Genomic DNA, 17517 nt, shown 5'->3' on the forward strand with positions numbered 1-17517 from the left:
TCTTCATGCAGAATTCCTTCTGCGGACATGGAACGCACTGAAGTTGCACTATTATTAATGAGTTATAATTCTTCAAAACACAATTGATCTGCCTGCTCAAGATTCCTTTCTTACACAAGTAATTTTCTTTTAAGGAAAATGTACCTGGAGGAAAAGGAAAATGTACCTGGAGGAAAGGGCTTTCTTTGCACAGTATCCACAGACCAGCAAGAGCAGCTGTGCATTTTTGTTCTTTTTCAGTTGTCTCTTGCTTCATTTTCCACAATGCCAGTCTGCTGGTGCTGTGGAATTTCCTGTGTTCCCAGGAAACCTCTGTTCCCTGTATTGGGAGGAATATGGTGAGCGGTAAACGCTGTGAATTTGAATCTCATGCTGTTTGAAAATGAAAATCATAAAACCAAAAAAAGAGGCTAGAAGACAAAATTGACAGCTTGTACGTGGGTCACCATTTCAGTTAGCATATATATAGAAATGGGCTTGACATTTACTTTTGGGATAAATGACATGGACCCAGTACTATATATTTCTGTATTTTGATGGCAAAGGAACTTGGTTTAGCTCGATGATTTGAGAAGATTACCAAGCAACTTCTTTATCACTACAAACTTTGTTTTATTTCTCTATTCTTCTTTCTATAATCTTTTCTATTGCTTTGTTTTCATATCTTTGTAGGACAGCAATCTGATAGCAACTGGCTCAGCTGACAGGAACGTAAAGATTTGGGGATTGGAATTTGGTGACTGTCACAAGTCTCTATTTGCTCATGATGACAGGTATGTTTTAGTTTTCCAATAGACATTACTGCACTGCTGCCAATATTGACTTCATGGGATCATGGGGGGAATAGGAACTAACAGTCTCAAAAGCCAACTTAGGCCTCATCCCAAAAACTGATTTTGATAACAGTTAGCATCATTGCTTGCCCAGATTTCATTGGAGAATTGTGCGTCAAAGTCTTGTGCCAGCTTGTTCGTGTAATAATTAGTGTAAAGGCAACAGTACCAAAATTCATGACTTCAGATTAATTCCAAACACGAGATACGGTGGGGGGCAATTCTCCCAAAAGTGCTGAACTGGCAAGAAAACTGACCTTGATCACGACTGTTTTTTCAGTGCAACCTCAGATCCGAATCTCCCCACTCTGTGCAATGCAGAGGTCCCAATGTGGTTGGGGCGGGGGGGGGGGGGGGGGGCAGCACCGGACCTCTGCGCAAGCGCAGTAGCCCCGATCTGTCAGTCTCCCCGTTTGCTGGCCAGCTCAATCGCTGGCCAGCCCAGGACCCCCACAGTGCTGCCCCCCCGACAGCACCACGGCCCGATCGCAGCCTCCACGACAATTCCCGGGCCTGCCCCAAACCCCTCCCACTCCCCATCCCCCCGGCAGACCAACCCAATCGCTGGCCTCCCTCCAGCCCAGACCGATCCCCATGCAGAATTGCTGTGGGACCCCCCCACCCCCACCAATCGCCTCCTCGGCCCCGCCCAAAATAGGCCGTATCCCCTTGGCACTGCCCGATGACTGCTGGGTAGTGCCAAGGTGCCCCTGGACATGGGCACTTTGCCCCCTTGGACAATGCCAAGGGGCACAGGCTGGCACTGCCAGGGTGCCCATGCCCAGGGGGCACCACCCCCACACTGCCCAACCCCATGAGGGGCCCTGATTGCCCCCCCTTCACGCGGGCGTGGTCTTTGCGCTAGTTCTCTGAACATGGGGAGCTCCTCTAAACCCCACCAGAGTGAAGTACTCCTGGCAGGGTGGTAGATTTTATCAGGCCTGGAGAATTCCATGCCAGGCCCGATAATCACATTTAAAATAGATTGAACATAAATTTAAAATCACTTTATTCTCTTCCCGCCGGCTTCCAGCGCAGTCCCGACTGCGCCTGTTTGCTGGCTCTGGGAGATGCGCATGTGTTGGGAACACACTGGTGAATCCCGCGAAATGGCCGACCCGCGCATCTCCCGACCTGACCCGCCAGAAAATTTGCAGGCCACGATGGGAGAATCGCCCCTATCTTAGAATCCCTACAGCACAGAAAGAGGCCATTTGGCCCATCGAGTCTGCACCGACCACAATCCCACCCAGGCCCTACCCCCATATCCCTACATATTTACCCACTGATCCCTCTAATCTATGCATCCCAGGACACTGAGGGTAATTCTAGCTTGGCCAATCAACCTAACCCACACATCTTTGGACTGTGGGAGGAAACCGGAGCACCCGGAGGAAACCCACGCAGACACGAGGAGAATGTGCAAACTCCACACAGACAGTGACCCAAGCCGGGAATCGAACCCAGGTCCCTGGAGCTGTGAAGCAGCAGTGCTAACCACTGCTACAGTGCCGCCCTATGATTTCTAATACAGTAGAATTGTATCTACGTTGCCATTTGAATGGACATCATTTGTATCCCATGTTGTGGGCATTGTGAAATGTGCATGGCTTATTTGCAAGAGAGAACTTTAAGCATTGTTAAGCTTAGATGTGTATTTGTTAAGCATCAGTTCAGATGACTCAGTTGAGAAATAGGTGACTGGGTGAGATGAAGAAGATGAAATGCTGGAATTGATATCTGGGAAAAAATCAGCTGTATGATAAATACTCCAATAAAATCAATTGTCCTTGCTGCAACCTCCGTTCCCCAGCCACCGATGCCATCCCTCTCCCTATGAACTGCCTGAGGCTAAGCCAGAATCTTTACAAACTTGTAATATTTGACCCTGAGATGAGCTTCTAACCACATTCACCCATCGTGGGGGGGCACAGTGGTTAGCAGTGCTACCTCACAGCGCCACAGGTTCAATCCCGGCCTCGGGTCACCGTCTGTGTGGAGTTTGCACATTCTATCCGTGTCTGTGTGGGTTTCCTCCGGGTGCTCCGGTTTCCTCCCACAGTCCAAAGATGTGTGAGTTAGGTTGATTGGCCAGGTTAAATTGACTCTAGTGTCCGGGGGATTAGCAGGGTAAATGAGGGTTACGGGAATAGGGCCTGAGTAGGATTGTGGTTGGTACAGATTCGATGGGCCGAATGGCTTCCTTTTGTACAGCAGGGATTCTATGATATTCTATAATACTAACACCACCTATTTCCACCTCCATCATGCTCCAACCCTGACTCAGTTTTCCTGCTGCTGAAACTCTCATCCATGTTTTTGTTCATCTAGACTTGACTATTCCAATGCACTCCTGACTCACCTCTCATATTCTACCCTCTGTGAATGTGAGATCACCCAAAATCCTGATGCCCATATCTTTACTAGCACCAAGCCTCATTCACTCATCACTATTGACCTACATTGGTTCGTGGCCAAGCAGCAACTCCATTTTAAAATTCTCAATCACTTCACTCCTCCCTATTTCTGTAATCTCATTCAGCTCCACAAGACACCAAGGTATCTGTGCTCCTCTAATTTTAGCCTCTTGAGGATCCCCAGTTTTAATTGAGGGCTGTGCCTTCAGCTCCCAAGTCCTTTGCTCTGTTATTACCTTCTTAAACCTCTCCTCCTCGTTACCTCTCCTTCCTCCTTTCAAGATGCTACTTAAAGCATCTTGTTTGGCTCATCTAATCTTGCTCAGTCTCAAAATGTTTTTCATAATGTTCCAGGTAAATGCCTTAGGATGAGCTATTTACACTAAAGGTGCTACATAAATCCAAGTTATTGTTGAAGCTGGTTTCTTCATGCACACGAGGGGATGGAGTGCAATCAGGGCAACCAAAAGGACACAGAGGGAAAGCAAAAAGAGGTGATGAGGATACTTGGGATAGAAAAGGAAGGAATGTTAAGAACAAAAATTAAAGAAATAATGCAACATAGGTTAAAAATATAGCAAGAAATCCATAAAACTGGGTAAGAGTGTTTGGAAAAAAGACAATGGGTGGGATTTTACAACCCTGCAAAAATCCCGCCTGAGGTCAACGGACCTTTCCATGGTCCAACCCCACCCGCTCCGATTCCTGTGGCAGGTGGGATGGTAAAATTCCAGCCGAGATATCTAATCCAGAGCAGTAAAATGGTTTCCTCATACCTTTTTTGGTTTTTTCTCTGAACCTGATTGGTTTGTATCAAGAATGTCATCTTATCCTTTATGTAGTCAGCAAACACTAAATACAGCACTTGGGGAGTTCTACAGTCATATACAATGTTAATATTTCATGTACAAAAACATAGATAAATTCAAGGTTAACGGCTAAGAAAAAGACAATTTGTGGCAAAATCAGTGATTCAGTGATGGATTTTTCTTTTGGCCCGTTTCCCCACAGTGTAATGTATCTGAAGTTTGTACCAAAAACTCACCTCTTCTTTACTGCTGGGAAAGATCGGAAGATCAAACAATGGGATGCTGACAAGTTTGAGCACATTCAGACACTGGAAGTGAGTATAACTTCAGCTAAAGGAATATTAGCCAACGGTCTCAACTGGGAATTATTAAGTTGTTTTTCCATCTGTGAATGGTGGTGATGCTCTTTGAAAAGCCTATTCTGTATATTTGTTCTAATAATTACACAGGGTACCATCACCATTTAAATAACTGTGCAGCACTAAAATACATTTTCTGCCTTGAATTCACATTCATACCTAGTTATCAAGGAACAAAATAGTTATAATTCGGATCAGAAACTCCAAAGTGTTTCATGAAGTCCGCCTGAATGATAAGTTTTGCAATTTGAATTTGGCTTGGGTAAGCACGAGATGTTTCACTTCAGGTATAATTCAACCGACCCATTAGGGAGCTTTTATCAAACAAAGTATATTTAAGTATGCAATAACGATATGTAGAAAGAAGATTAACAATACCTTTTTACCAATTATAAACAAAAAAAAATCATGATATTGTATAAATCTTAACAGCTAAATACCATTCCAACCAAACAAATCCCGTAAACAAAACCCTTGCCACACTAAGGAGAGAGACTCTAGGTATGAGCTAGCAAACCACCAAAAGCAGAATTGTCACTCTCTCTCTCCCTGGTGTTTTGGGAAGCTGTTCTGACTTCAAGCTTGTCTGTGTGTGTATCAAGAGAGCTGCAGCATCCAACCGAAGGACTAAGTTCCAGCATCATGTGAGCATTCGTATTTTCTGTGCTAAACCTGTGGCAAGGGTTAACATCAGAACAGGCTTGTTAGAGTGAAGAGAGGAAGCGGGAGGATTTGCAGAGGGAAATTATTTTAATAAATGTGATTTGCTGGGTTGTGGATGAACCATTATGCACAGCATTGGGGAGACAGTGGTGCAGCAGTAATGTCACTGAACTAGTAATCCAGAGGTCAGGTTAATTCTTCGGGAATAAGCAGTTTCAATCACGCTGGCTGAGCATGGGTTCAACTCGCACCATGGCAGCTGGTGGAATTTGAGTTCACTTTTTAAAAAGTCTGGCATCATCGCAATGATGGTGACTGTCAAACTATTATCGATTGTCATAAAAACCTACCTGGTTCACTAATGTCCTTTAGGGGAGGAAATCTACCATCCTTACCTGGTTATCCCTACACAGTGACAATGAAAGCATGTCCCAATTCAAGGAGAACATATAGTCACGAGACAGCAATAACATCCATAAAGAATGGAAATGCTAAAAACTGTAAACTCACAAAGAAAATGACTTGCTAATAAGTGACTTTTAGAGACTACTAAGTGATTGTTTTGAAAGTTCTTCACAAATAATGTAATAACAGTAGTTTTAGAGCCAATTCCATTCCATCCAGTGGAAGCCATGTTAATCGTCGAGTAATTGTTTTACTTGGATGAAAGGTTCTCCAGTGTAGGATCTTAATCTTGTCATAGCAAATATTAGCCTTTTAATGATTTCACTACTTCCTGCAGTCTGACTAGTACAAACATAATTGTGGAGGTCTGAGACAGAATCACTATTGTAAATATAGGGTGGTATTCCACATTGATTAATTTTTCTATAACAACGAGTTACCTGCCTACTGTGTGTGCTTCTGGTAACTGGATAATCATGATCTGATTGAGCATAGTCAGCATGGATTTACAAATGGGAAATCATGTTTGACAAATTTGTTGGAGTTTCTTGAGGATGTCACTGACAAAATTGATAAAGGAGAGTCGATGGCTGTAGTATATTTGAATTTTCAGAAGGCTTTTGATAAAATCTTTCTCAGGAGGTTGATTGGCAAAATAAAACACGTGGGATAGGAGGCGATATACTGGCGTGGATTAAGGATTGGCTAACGGGCAGAAAACAGTAGGAATAAACTGGTCATTCTCACGTTGGCAGGCTATGGGGTACTTCAAGGCTCAGTACTCGGGCGGCAGCTGTTCACAATATATCAATGAATTGGATGTGGGGATCAAATGTAATATTTCCTCCTCCACAGATGATGCAAAGCTAGGCAGGAATGTGTGTTTTAAGGAAGATGTGAAGAGGATTTTGACAGACTTAGTGAGTCAGCAAGAACATGGCAGAATGTGGAAAAATGTGAGGTAATCCACTTTGGTGAAAGGAGCAGATGTACAAAGGACCTGGGTGTTTGTCCATAAGTCACTGAAGGCTAACATGCAAGTGCAGCAAGCAATTAGGCAGGCAAATGGAATGTTAGCCTTTATCGCAAGAGGATTTGAGTACAGGAGCACTTGTATGGAATCTTGGATTGACCGCACCTGCGGTAAGTGCAGTTTTGGCCCCCTGACCTCAGAAAGAATATTAGAGGGTGCAACAAAGGTTCGCCAGACTTGTTCCCCAGGAATGGTGGACTGTCTTATGAGGAGATTTGGGGAAACTGGGCCTGTGAGAGTTTCAAAGAATGAGAGATGATCTCATTGAAACGTACAAAATACTTAAAGGGATAGACAGGGTAGATGCAGGTAAGATGTTTCCCTTGGTTGGGGAGTCTAGAACCAGGGGGCACGATTTCAATGTCACTGAGGACCGAGATGAGGAGAAATTTCTTTATAGAGGGTTGTGAATGTTTGAAATTCTCTGCCCAGAGGGCCATAGAATCTCAATCATTGAGTATGTTTAAAGTAGAGATTGATAGACGTCTGATTAGTAATAATGTAAAAAGGTTATGGGAATAGTGTGGGTAAAAGGCACTGAAGTGTCTGATCAGCCATGATCATATTGAGTGGCAGAGCAGGCTTGATTGGCTGAATGGCCTAATTTTGTTCCTATGTTCACAAATTATGACTGCTTTTCTGTCCTTTATAGATTTGCGAAGCCTGAATAATAGTCAATAAGACTAACTATTGTGTATTTTCTTTTATTCTCCAAACAGGGACACCATGGAGAGGTCTGGTGTTTGACCATCAGCCCTAACGGAAATCATATAGTTTCTTCCTCTCATGATAAATCTCTACGACTGTGGGAGCGAACAAGAGAGCCGATCATTTTGGAGGAAGAGAGAGAAATGGTAATGTGTCTTTTAGCTGTTGTTGGAGGGAGAAGCAAGCTATTGGTGTTTAATTAAAATAAGCCTGTGAAGGAGCAGAGTAACGGCAGAGGATGTGGGTACATGTGTGTTCTAAAGTTAGCTAATTCTCAAGGAAAATTGGAGGTGTCGTGAAGAAACCATTATTAAACTTTGCAACCTGGCAGTATCGGTGCTGTGGTGAAAATCCCACCCAACTCTGCAAAGGTAGGAAGAAGAGGGAGATCTGGAGCTAAATGTCCTGCAATATATCTTCTAAAATTTAAGATAGACCCTTCAAGATTTCCCTGCTAGGTGTATGGAGAACAGAGCTGCCTGTTGCGTATTGAAGGGCTTGTCATTTGGATTATTATAGTTTACGAATTAACTCTTAATAAACACTCTTTCCTACAGCACAGGGAAGCAGAATTTGAAGAGAGTATGGGAAAAGGAGACGAACGAGTGGTGAGTGTCTCGCTAACGGAGCAGTCTAATAATGTCCTCCTTATAAAAACAAACCTGTGAACTAGTCCTGTCTACAATATATTAAAACCTCTCTTTCACTGTACACTAGCCCAGTTAAACCCTGCTCTGTAGCTCTACCTGAAGATATAATCAAGCACCCCACACACCCCGGACGTACTCTCTTCCACCTTCTTCCATCGGGGAAAAGATACGAAAGTCTGAGGTCACGTACCAACCGACTTGAGAACCGCTTCTTCCCTGCTGCCATCAGACTTTTGAATTCAGTTGATTTTTCTCAACACCCTAACTATGACTGTCACACTACATTCTGCACTCTCCTTTCCTTCTCTGTGTTCGGTATGCTTTGTCTGTATAGCGCGCAAGAAACAATACTTTTCACTGTCTACTAATACATGTGACAATAATAAATCAAATCAAAAAGAAATAAATGTCAAGCGTATATGCAAAACCATTTCTCTTGCAGGAAGATTTAAGCCATTTCCATTAAACCATTTTTCTCGTCTATTATTCATTTACCTGACTTATGAAATCTGGGATTGTAGGGCCTGGCAGAATACTTTATATGAAACAGTGAAACTAAGGAGTTTTCACTGAAATTTGTCTTTCCCCTTACAGGTTCCTGGAGAGAGAGAAGGGGAAGCAGGCTTAGCTGGGAAGAAGACTATAGAAACCATTAAAGCTGTAAGTGTGTGGAACCTAATAACGTGTTACAAAATTGGCAGAATACTCTTGTTCTTTTTAACATGAGAACTGTGGGCCCCACTGTACTCAGCTGTTGAATGTTCTTGGCAGGCTGAGCGTATCATGGAAGCCATTGAACTGTACAGGGAAGAGACCAAGAAACTGGAGGAATACAATCATGCTTGTAAACTCGCAGGCAAAAAGGTTGGAACTGTTCATATTGTGATTCCATAATTCCTTAGTTGGACAACTGTTTGCCAAAACATTGTAATGTGAACGTCACCCAGCTCTGAATAGCAGTATATACTTACACTTGTAGGGAAGAATCTTCCCAGTTCCACAGAGGCCAGTTTGAAGGTAGAACCAGGAGCAACCTTGGAGGTTAGGGTGTCAGATTGGCGGACCAACATGTTCCTTCTCCCAGCCAATCTTGCCGGATGTGGTTGAACACGTAACTTCATTGCAGTGTTAATGTAAGCCTACTTGCGGCACTAATAATAAATAAATACCTACCTGGCATTGGTGGGTAGCCACTAATGATCAGTTAAGGGGCTAACGAGGGGAAGGGTGGAAAAGCAATCAGGATCTTCCTGGTGTTGGAGCGACTTCCCGCTGAATGCTGAGTCTGGCAGCACCATGGAGGTGCCCTTTTGGTGGCAGATTGGGTGGCCACCAGAGGTGGTGAAGTCTCCATGCCTCAATAATGGGGCTGGGGGGTAGGAATGAGCATACTCATGGCCCAAACATCTCTTCTGGAGGTGTTTCCCCCATCCGCTCTGATGGGCCTACCAGCCGCGTCTCCCTCCTCATTTTTGAAATTTCGTGCATACTTACATTTTGAGGTGCGCTTGTGCTGTCCTTTCTGGCTGCACAGCACCCATGTCTCCCAGTGGGGCTGTGGGTCTCTGGCCTGCAACCTGCCGCAGCCTCTATTGGATGGTGGAGGTGACCATTTAGGAGGCCGTTTCCTGCAGGTCATCCACCTAACCTAATACAGTGCCTTCATTTTCTAGAAATGGATTATACAGAATTTTCAATCCAAAACTGCAGGTTAAGTGGATTGGCCATGCTAAATTGTCCCCTAGTGTCCCAAAATGTGTAGGTTAGGGGGATTAGCAGGGTAAATACGTGGGGTTACTGGGATAGGCCAGGGGGGTGGACTTGGGTAAGATGCTCTGTCGGAGAGTCGGTGCTGACTCGATGGGCCAAATGGCCTTCTGTACTGTAGGGATTCTTTGATATGATCATTTTCATTATCCTAACTTTTATGAAGCATATTAATGGAAAATAAGTCTAATTTACACACAGGACAGAATGTGTGGTAGCTTCCATAAATCCCAGATGGGGAATAAAAACGTGCTGCTGATTTTTGAAATCTGAAACAAAAACCAAAACTGGGAAATACTTAGCAGGTCTGGCAGTACCTGCAAAAAAAAAGTTAACTTTTCAGATATAACCCTTCAAAATTTGTCAGAGGTAGGAATGATACTCTGTCCTTGTATTATGTTCCTGAAGAGTATAATATCCCTAGTTTAGCTTGCTGATATTAGCTATGTTTGAGATGCCTGGAAAGTAACTTGTATAATCTTTTTCCTTCCCAGCTGCCACCACCTACCAACCCTATACTGGCTGCATTTGGAAATATCTCAGTAAGTGGTTCTAATTCTTCCTGGACATTTTTTGTAACAGAGGCACGGTGGCACAGTAGTTAGCACTACTGCCTCACAGCGACAGGGACCTGGGTTCGATTCCCGGCTTGGGTCACTGTCTGTGCGGAGTTTGCACGTTCTCCCTATGTCTGCGTGGGTCTCCTCCCACAGTCCAAAACACGTGTTGGTTGGGTGCATTGGCCATGCTAAATTCTCCCTCAGTGTTCCTGAACAGGCACCGGAGTGTGCCGACAGTAACTTCATTGCAGAGTTAATGTAAGCCTACTTTGTGACAAATAAATAAACTAAACTAAACACTATGCTATTTAACTGTCTACATCATAGCTTAAGAGTTATTTTGTAGATGTCAACGTCTTACAAAATCAGAACATAGTCGCTAGCAAGTTTGCTGATTTTGGGGGTGGGGGGAAAGATACCTCCTGATCTTCTGGCGTATCTGAGCCGAACAGATGGAGATATTTTCCAGGACTCTGCCTGCCACTTTTTCAGAAGACAGGTCTCTGCTGAAGCAGGAAGATGTGGAGATGCCGGCGTTGGACTGGGGTAAACACAGTAAGAAGTTTAACAACACCAGGTTAAAGTCCAACAGGTTTATTTGGTAGCAAAAGCCACACAAGCTTTCGGAGCTGCAAGCCCCTTCTTCAGGTGAGTGGGAATTCTGTTCACAAACAGAGCTTATAAAGACACAGACTCAATTTACATGAATAATGGTTGGAATGCAAATACTTACAACTAATCAAGTCTTTAAGAGACGAAACAATGTGAGTGGAGAGAGCATCAAGACAGGCTAAAAAGATGTGTATTGTCTCCAGACAAGACAGCCAGTGAAACTCTGCAGGTCCACGCAACTGTGGGAGTTACAAATAGTGTGACATGAACCCAATATCCCGGTTGAGGCCGTCCTCGTGTGTGCGGAACTTGGCTATCAGTTTCTGCTCAGCGACTCTGCGCTGTCGTGTGTCGCGAAGGCCGCCTTGGAGAACGCTTACCCGAATATCAGAGGCCGAATGCCCGTGACCGCTGAAGTGCTCCCCAACAGGAAGAGAACAGTCTTGCCTGGTGATTGTCGAGCGGTGTCCATTCATCCGTTGTCGCAGCGTCTGCATAGTTTCCCCAATGTACCATGCCTCGGGACATCCTTTCTTGCAGCGTATCAGGTAGACAACGTTGGCCGAATTGCAAGAGTATGTACCGTGTACCTGGTGGATGGTGTTCTCACGTGAGATGATGGCATCTGTGTCGATGATCCAGCACGTCTTGCAGAGGTTGCTGTGGCAGGGTTGTGTGGTGTCATGGTCACTGTTCTCCTGAAGGCTGGGTAGTTTGCTGCGGACAATGGTCTGTTTGAGGTTGTGCGGTTGTTTGAAGGCAAGAAGTGGGGGTGTGGGGATGGCCTTGGCGAGATGTTCGTCTTCATCAATGACATGTTGAAGGCTCCGGAGGAGATGCCGTAGCTTCTCCGCTCCGGGGAAGTACTGGACAACGAAGGGTACTCTGTCCACTGTGTCCCGTGTTTGTCTTCGGAGGAGGTCGGTGCGGTTTTTCGCTGTGGCGCGTTGGAACTGTTGATCAATGAGTCTAGCGCCATATCCTGTTCTTATGAGGGCATCTTTCAGCGTCTGGAGGTGTCTGTTGCGATCCTCCTCATCCGAGCAGATCCTGTGTATACGGAGGGCTTGTCCGTAGGGGATGGCTTCTTTTACGTGTTTAGGGTGGAAGCTGGAGAAGTGGAGCATCGTGAGGTTATCCGTGGGCTTGCGGTACAGTGAGGTGCTGAGGTGACCGTCCTTAATGGAGATGCGTGTGTCCAAGAATGCAACCGATTCCGGAGAGTAGTCTATCGTGAGCCTGATGGTGGGATGGAACTTGTTGATGTCATCATAGAGTTGTTTCAGTGATTGTTCACCATGAGTCCAAAGGAAGAAAATGTCATCGATGTATCTAGTGTATAGCATCGGTTGAAGGTCCCGTGCGGTGAAGAAGTCTTGTTCGAACCTGTGCATGAAGATGTTGGCATATTGAGGTGCGAATTTGGTCCCCATGGCTGTTCCGTGTGTCTGGATGAAGAACTGGTTGTTGAAGGTGAAGATATTGTGGTCCAGGATGAAGCGGATGAGATGTAAAATTGCATCTGGAAACTGGCAGTTGTTGGCGCTGAGCACTGAGGCCGTTGCAGCAATGCCATCGTCATGGGGGATGCTGGTGTAGAGTGCCGAGACATCCATTGTGACGAGGAGCGCTCCTGGTTCAACTGCTCCATGTGTGCCGAGTTTCTGTAGGAAGTCCGTCGTGTCGCGACAAAAGCTGGGGGTTCTTTGTACAATGGGTTTCAGGATGCCCTCGACATAGCCGGAGAGGTTCTCGCACAGGGTCCCATTGCCCGATACGATGGGACGGCCGGGTGTGTTTGCCTTGTGTATCTTCGGGAGGCAGTAGAGATCTCCAACGCGGGGAGTACGTGGGATGAAGCAGGAAGAAGCAGCACTGCCTGAAGACATCTTTCTCCAAAGATTTACATGATGCAACTGGAACCTGTGCATGGATATCTGCTGAGATCCCGTGTTAATTATTTGTTCAATGTTCTTACTGTCACCATTGAAAGTTGCGTACTCAGCTCTAACAGACACCATCACCACCCCTCCCCCCAAAACTAGCAGTCAAACCAAGCAAAAGACAAATTGCAGCAGGAATTATATTTCCCTCCTTGGGCTGCCACTTTTCGTGGGCATGCACTGGTTTGACCCTCAGGAAATGACGATAGAGCGAGGCGGAGCACAAGTTTCTGAGCCCATTACTAGCCCTGTTCTGTTACAATCTGGTGGATGGAGCTTGGAAGCCTGTCTTAGTAAGTCAACACTCTTAAGAGAGAATGCAATTTGTGCTAAAAGGTATTTTGCATGTGTATGCCTTATGGTTAAAATTTTATTTGGGTACGATTCTAAAGTCTTTATAATTACATTTTTTTGCCTTTCTGGAGGGGTATAAATGTCTGCCTGAAGTGTACTGTATTTATAACTCTTGTTACTCCAATTTTAGGAAAGGAAATTTCCTTTAATATGAAGACGTGCAACTTTGCCAAAATAATTTGTTTCAAAGCTAAAGCTGTTATGAAGGCCTGAAAGAAAATTGTCAATTCCAAACTCTTTCCTTTTTATTAGCAACGGGAAAGCTAATTTTAAAGTAATTTAAACTATTCATGTAAAAAAGCAAGTTGAATGCTTGTGGCAGATCGAATTCAGCTGGTGTTATATTGACTAATTTTATATGTGGACTAGTTTTGGCATTTACATCATTTCTTATGTTTTTTACAGCCATCCCGCTATGTTTTGGATGTTATTCGGAAAGTCAAATCAAGGTGAGCATATGGACTTTCATATCAAACTTGCAGCAAGTTAAATGCACGGACTTCTGAATTCGATGAACCTTTGCGCCCGAGTTGGATGTTTTAGAGGCTTGATTCCCATGCCACATACCTGAGCACAAAAACTAGATTGACAATCCAGTGCAGTACTGCAGGGGAACAACATTGCCTGAGGTGCTGTTGTTTGGATGAGACCTAGCTCTGAAGGTCTGTTTAAAAAAACAAATCCGATGCCACTCTTTTTTTGTGAAGGTGCACAGGGGTTTGCCTGGTATCCTGGCCCCCTATTTTTCCCCTCAACCAACGCTCCATAAAACATATTATCTGGTCACTTATCTCAATTAGGGCAGCATGGTGGCACAGTGGTTAGCACTGCTGCCTCACAGACTGACACTTAATACCAAAGAACAAAGAAAATTACAGCACAGGAACAGGCCCTTTGGCCCTCCAAGCCTGCACCAACCATGCTGCCTGACTTAACTAAAACCCCCTACCCTTCCAGGGACCATATCCTCTATATCCTATTCATGTATTTGTCAAGACACCCCTTAAAAGTCACTACCGTATTCGCTTCCATTACCTCCCCGGCAACGAGTTCCAGGCACCCACTACCCTCTTGTGTAAAAAATCTGCCTCGTACATCTCCTTTAAACCTACCCCTCGCACCTTAAATCTGTGCCCTCTAGTAATTGACTCTTCCGCCCTGGGAAAAAGCTTCTGACTATCCACTCTGTCCATGCCTCTCATAATCTTGTTGACTTTTATCAGGTCGCCCCTCAGCCTCCGTCATTCCAGTGAGATAAATAAACTTAAAACTTAAACTGATCTCAATGAATTATTTTTGGAATATCCTGAATTAATGAAATGCCCTATCTAATTGCAATTTAGTTTGAACAGTATATAGCTATTACTGTCACTGCTTCCATAACCCAAAACTGCAGGATCTCTAATGCCTATCAAGTTATTTCAGCTTTTTTTCAAATCCACTGCAATTGGTTGTATCCCAGTTTGCACCACAACAATTTTTTCTTCGTTGATCGAACTCTATTGCTCTCTGAAAAACTTCTAACGTATGTAGCTGTTGTAATGTGCATTCCTCTTTTGGTGATGGAAAAGGAACAACAGTCAGCACGTGGCACTGGCTTTGTTTGTTCTGTTCTTGACCAGCCAATTCCAGGGACCAAATGCAACTCAATGACAGGAGATGCTTCAACTTCACACTTTATTTCCCCAGATGGTTTTGCCTCTTCTGGCTAAGCAACAGGGTTGAACTACTATATTATGTACTCATGATAGATATGACCTTGTAAAACTGTCGGACTGAGAGATTTGTTGGTTTACTATATTAAATATTCAGAATCAACCTATATATGATGAATACAGTTGACTTTAATAGAAACTAGAAGCAGGAGTAGGCCATTCGACCCTTCAAGCCTGCTCCACCATTCATTTTGAACATGGCTAATTATCGAATTCAATTTCCTGATCCAAGTTTCCTCCCTATATGCCTTGATCCTTTTAGCCCCAAGAGCTATATCTAATTTCTTCCTGAAATCAGACAACGTTTTGGCCTCAACTACCTTCTGTGGTATTGAATTCCACACATTCACCACCCTCTGGATGAAGAAATTTCTCCTCCTTAATACTTTTCTCAACCCCAAAGGTTTATTACTTTGGTAGATGCTTAAACATTCTGGTATCAAAGCAACAGCGATGTTTGTAAATATTCACTTGCAGCTTGAACTGATGGAGGCTGGATACTCATAAAATTAAGGGAGATATAGGAAGCAAATTTTGAATTGTGCATGCTTGCATTTTTAATCATTTTTTGTCTTTGATACTCTCTAGTGAAATGGAGGAATCCCTGCTTGTCCTACCTTTTTCCTACATTCCCGACCTGCTCACTCTATTTAATGAGTACATTCAACTTTCTCGAGAGGTTGAACTCGTTTGCCGCTGCCTTTTCTTCCTGCTGAGGTAAGTATTCCAACACAAACATTTTAAATTCTCTTTTCCCCAGCAGCACCAAATTTAACCACCTTGTTCCCTCAGGCTCTTTCAACAGGCAATGGATTGGCTTGAATAACATTTTAACTTTAAAACAGAATAAAAATCAATTTGGATGTGAGCAGTACAAAACTTAATCAACTGAATGTCCAATTCTGCTTTGCTTTCATCAGGATTCATTTTGGACAAATCACCAGTAATCAGATGCTCCTAACAGTTATCGACAGTTTGAGAAAAAACACAATTGGAAAGATCAATGAAATCAAGGTAAGGTTTCAGTTCTTCCACAGCTAACCAAGAGTTAATGAGGACAAAGCAAGTAAATTGCAAGGGAGATGAACAGCAATGAACCTGCTACAATTGACAAAGTCCCTAAAGAAAACTAACAAGCTGTACAATGAGCACACTCATTTCACGCAAGAACAAAATTATAATGAGCTGTTTTTTTTATTGGGTGGACGTTAGGAGCCATGCAGAAAACTCATAAAGCACTCAATGTTACAGAAGGGTTTTCTATTCATGAGAACTGTGAACAATATGTTATGTTGGAAAATGTTGCAAGGAAGTCACATTGTGCTCCTGGAAAAATAAACTTGTGTTACGATCCCGGTTGATGTTATAACTAAACTAGACAATCCCAGAATGAGACCCTGGCTCAAAAGATCGGTACTTTTTTTTAGAAAACATGGGGGAACAGAGTCACAGGACCGCTAATTAGTTTTGACAACATAAGAAAACATTTATTAAACATGAAAAGTTTGATTATGATACAACAGTCCTTTACTCCCTCTTAGATTCAAAAACATACACAGATTTTAAGTTGAACGGGTTACAAAGTATATCTTAGACGATAATGGTATTTGTAATCTTAGTAGCACACAGTCCCTTTAAACACAGGCTGGCTGTGGTAAGACACACACTCCACTCTGAACCCGAATGAATTTCTGTGGATTTATTCTCAAAATGCCCCCAGATGTAATGAGCCATCTTATCTCACTGAACTCCGGCTTCCACGCGAATGATTTCAACTTCCACTTTCAAAAAGACACACTTTGAACTCTTCTTTTAAATAAGGCTTTCCCTCAGCTGTTTTGTATTTAACAGATCTACTCCAGGATTTCCAAACTATTCTTTCAGACAAAGCTTCTGCTCCACTTTTAGCAAGGAATCCAGCACCCAGGTTTTACATCTCCCCCTTCAGGATTTCTTTAGTCTTGACTGTTGCACAAACTCTTCACAATTGCTTTAACTATCAATTCACAGACTGTATTAAGATGGCACTTGTAATCTCCAACTATGTTAGGGGTTGTAGGTTTTAAACAAAAAGAAAAAAATGTGGTTTGCACACGTAGATTCAAAGTAACATCCAACAGGTTTATTGAAGGAGATGTTCTTTGCAAAAACAGAAACTGAAATGGAACAGCATCCTGTGAAACACCCCAATGACATTATCAAATCATGTGACTGGCTCTTATGCAACTACCTAAATATATAACCTCCCCAAACTTTTGATTGAGCTCTGAAGTCTGCTTTTCCACTTTAAATCTGGTTATTCCAGCTGTCTCTTTAACTCAGGAAATTTTATCTGCTTTTCCCTTGAATTCTTCTGAACAGTACCTTGTTCAACTTCAGTCTTCGCAAGGCATTCTTTCTGTCCCCATTCCCTGGCTGTGTAGACTTTATGTGGTTCTTTGGGAAGCCTGTCTTTTTGTGCAGCCCCCTTGTCTTGTGCAGCTTTTCTTCTGACAGAGTTGAGGGATATTCACTCCTAAGCATCCTATCTTCAACTGCAAATGAATTCAGCTAAAAACTAAACTCAAAAGCCTTCCTACCTAAAAAGGTGCTACAAGTTGCTAAGCGACGACTTCTACTTCTGCCAGGTTTTATTCACTTTTCACGCCATAGCCTCTCTAAGCACAATAGAGAAACAGTTTGAATTGAA

At 43.5% G+C, this 17517-nt stretch overlaps 1 protein-coding gene across 2 annotated transcripts in view; it reads left to right on the top strand.

Annotated features, from left to right (window-relative positions):
* wdr3 (WD repeat domain 3) overlaps positions 1 to 17517 on the top strand; it is a 56487-nt gene that overhangs the window by 36978 nt on the left and 1992 nt on the right. For both annotated transcript variants that reach the window (XM_078232687.1, XM_078232689.1), the window contains exons 17-26: positions 673 to 773; positions 4262 to 4373; positions 7239 to 7373; positions 7785 to 7835; positions 8472 to 8537; positions 8649 to 8741; positions 10139 to 10186; positions 13519 to 13562; positions 15417 to 15545; positions 15749 to 15842. In XM_078232687.1, coding sequence (XP_078088813.1) covers positions 673 to 773; positions 4262 to 4373; positions 7239 to 7373; positions 7785 to 7835; positions 8472 to 8537; positions 8649 to 8741; positions 10139 to 10186; positions 13519 to 13562; positions 15417 to 15545; positions 15749 to 15842 — 873 coding nt within the window. The remainder of the gene's footprint in view (positions 1 to 672; positions 774 to 4261; positions 4374 to 7238; positions 7374 to 7784; positions 7836 to 8471; positions 8538 to 8648; positions 8742 to 10138; positions 10187 to 13518; positions 13563 to 15416; positions 15546 to 15748; positions 15843 to 17517) is intronic.

The sequence above is a fragment of the Mustelus asterias genome, chromosome 17 (assembly GCF_964213995.1).
Source record: "Mustelus asterias chromosome 17, sMusAst1.hap1.1, whole genome shotgun sequence".
Lineage (NCBI taxonomy): Eukaryota > Metazoa > Chordata > Chondrichthyes > Carcharhiniformes > Triakidae > Mustelus > Mustelus asterias.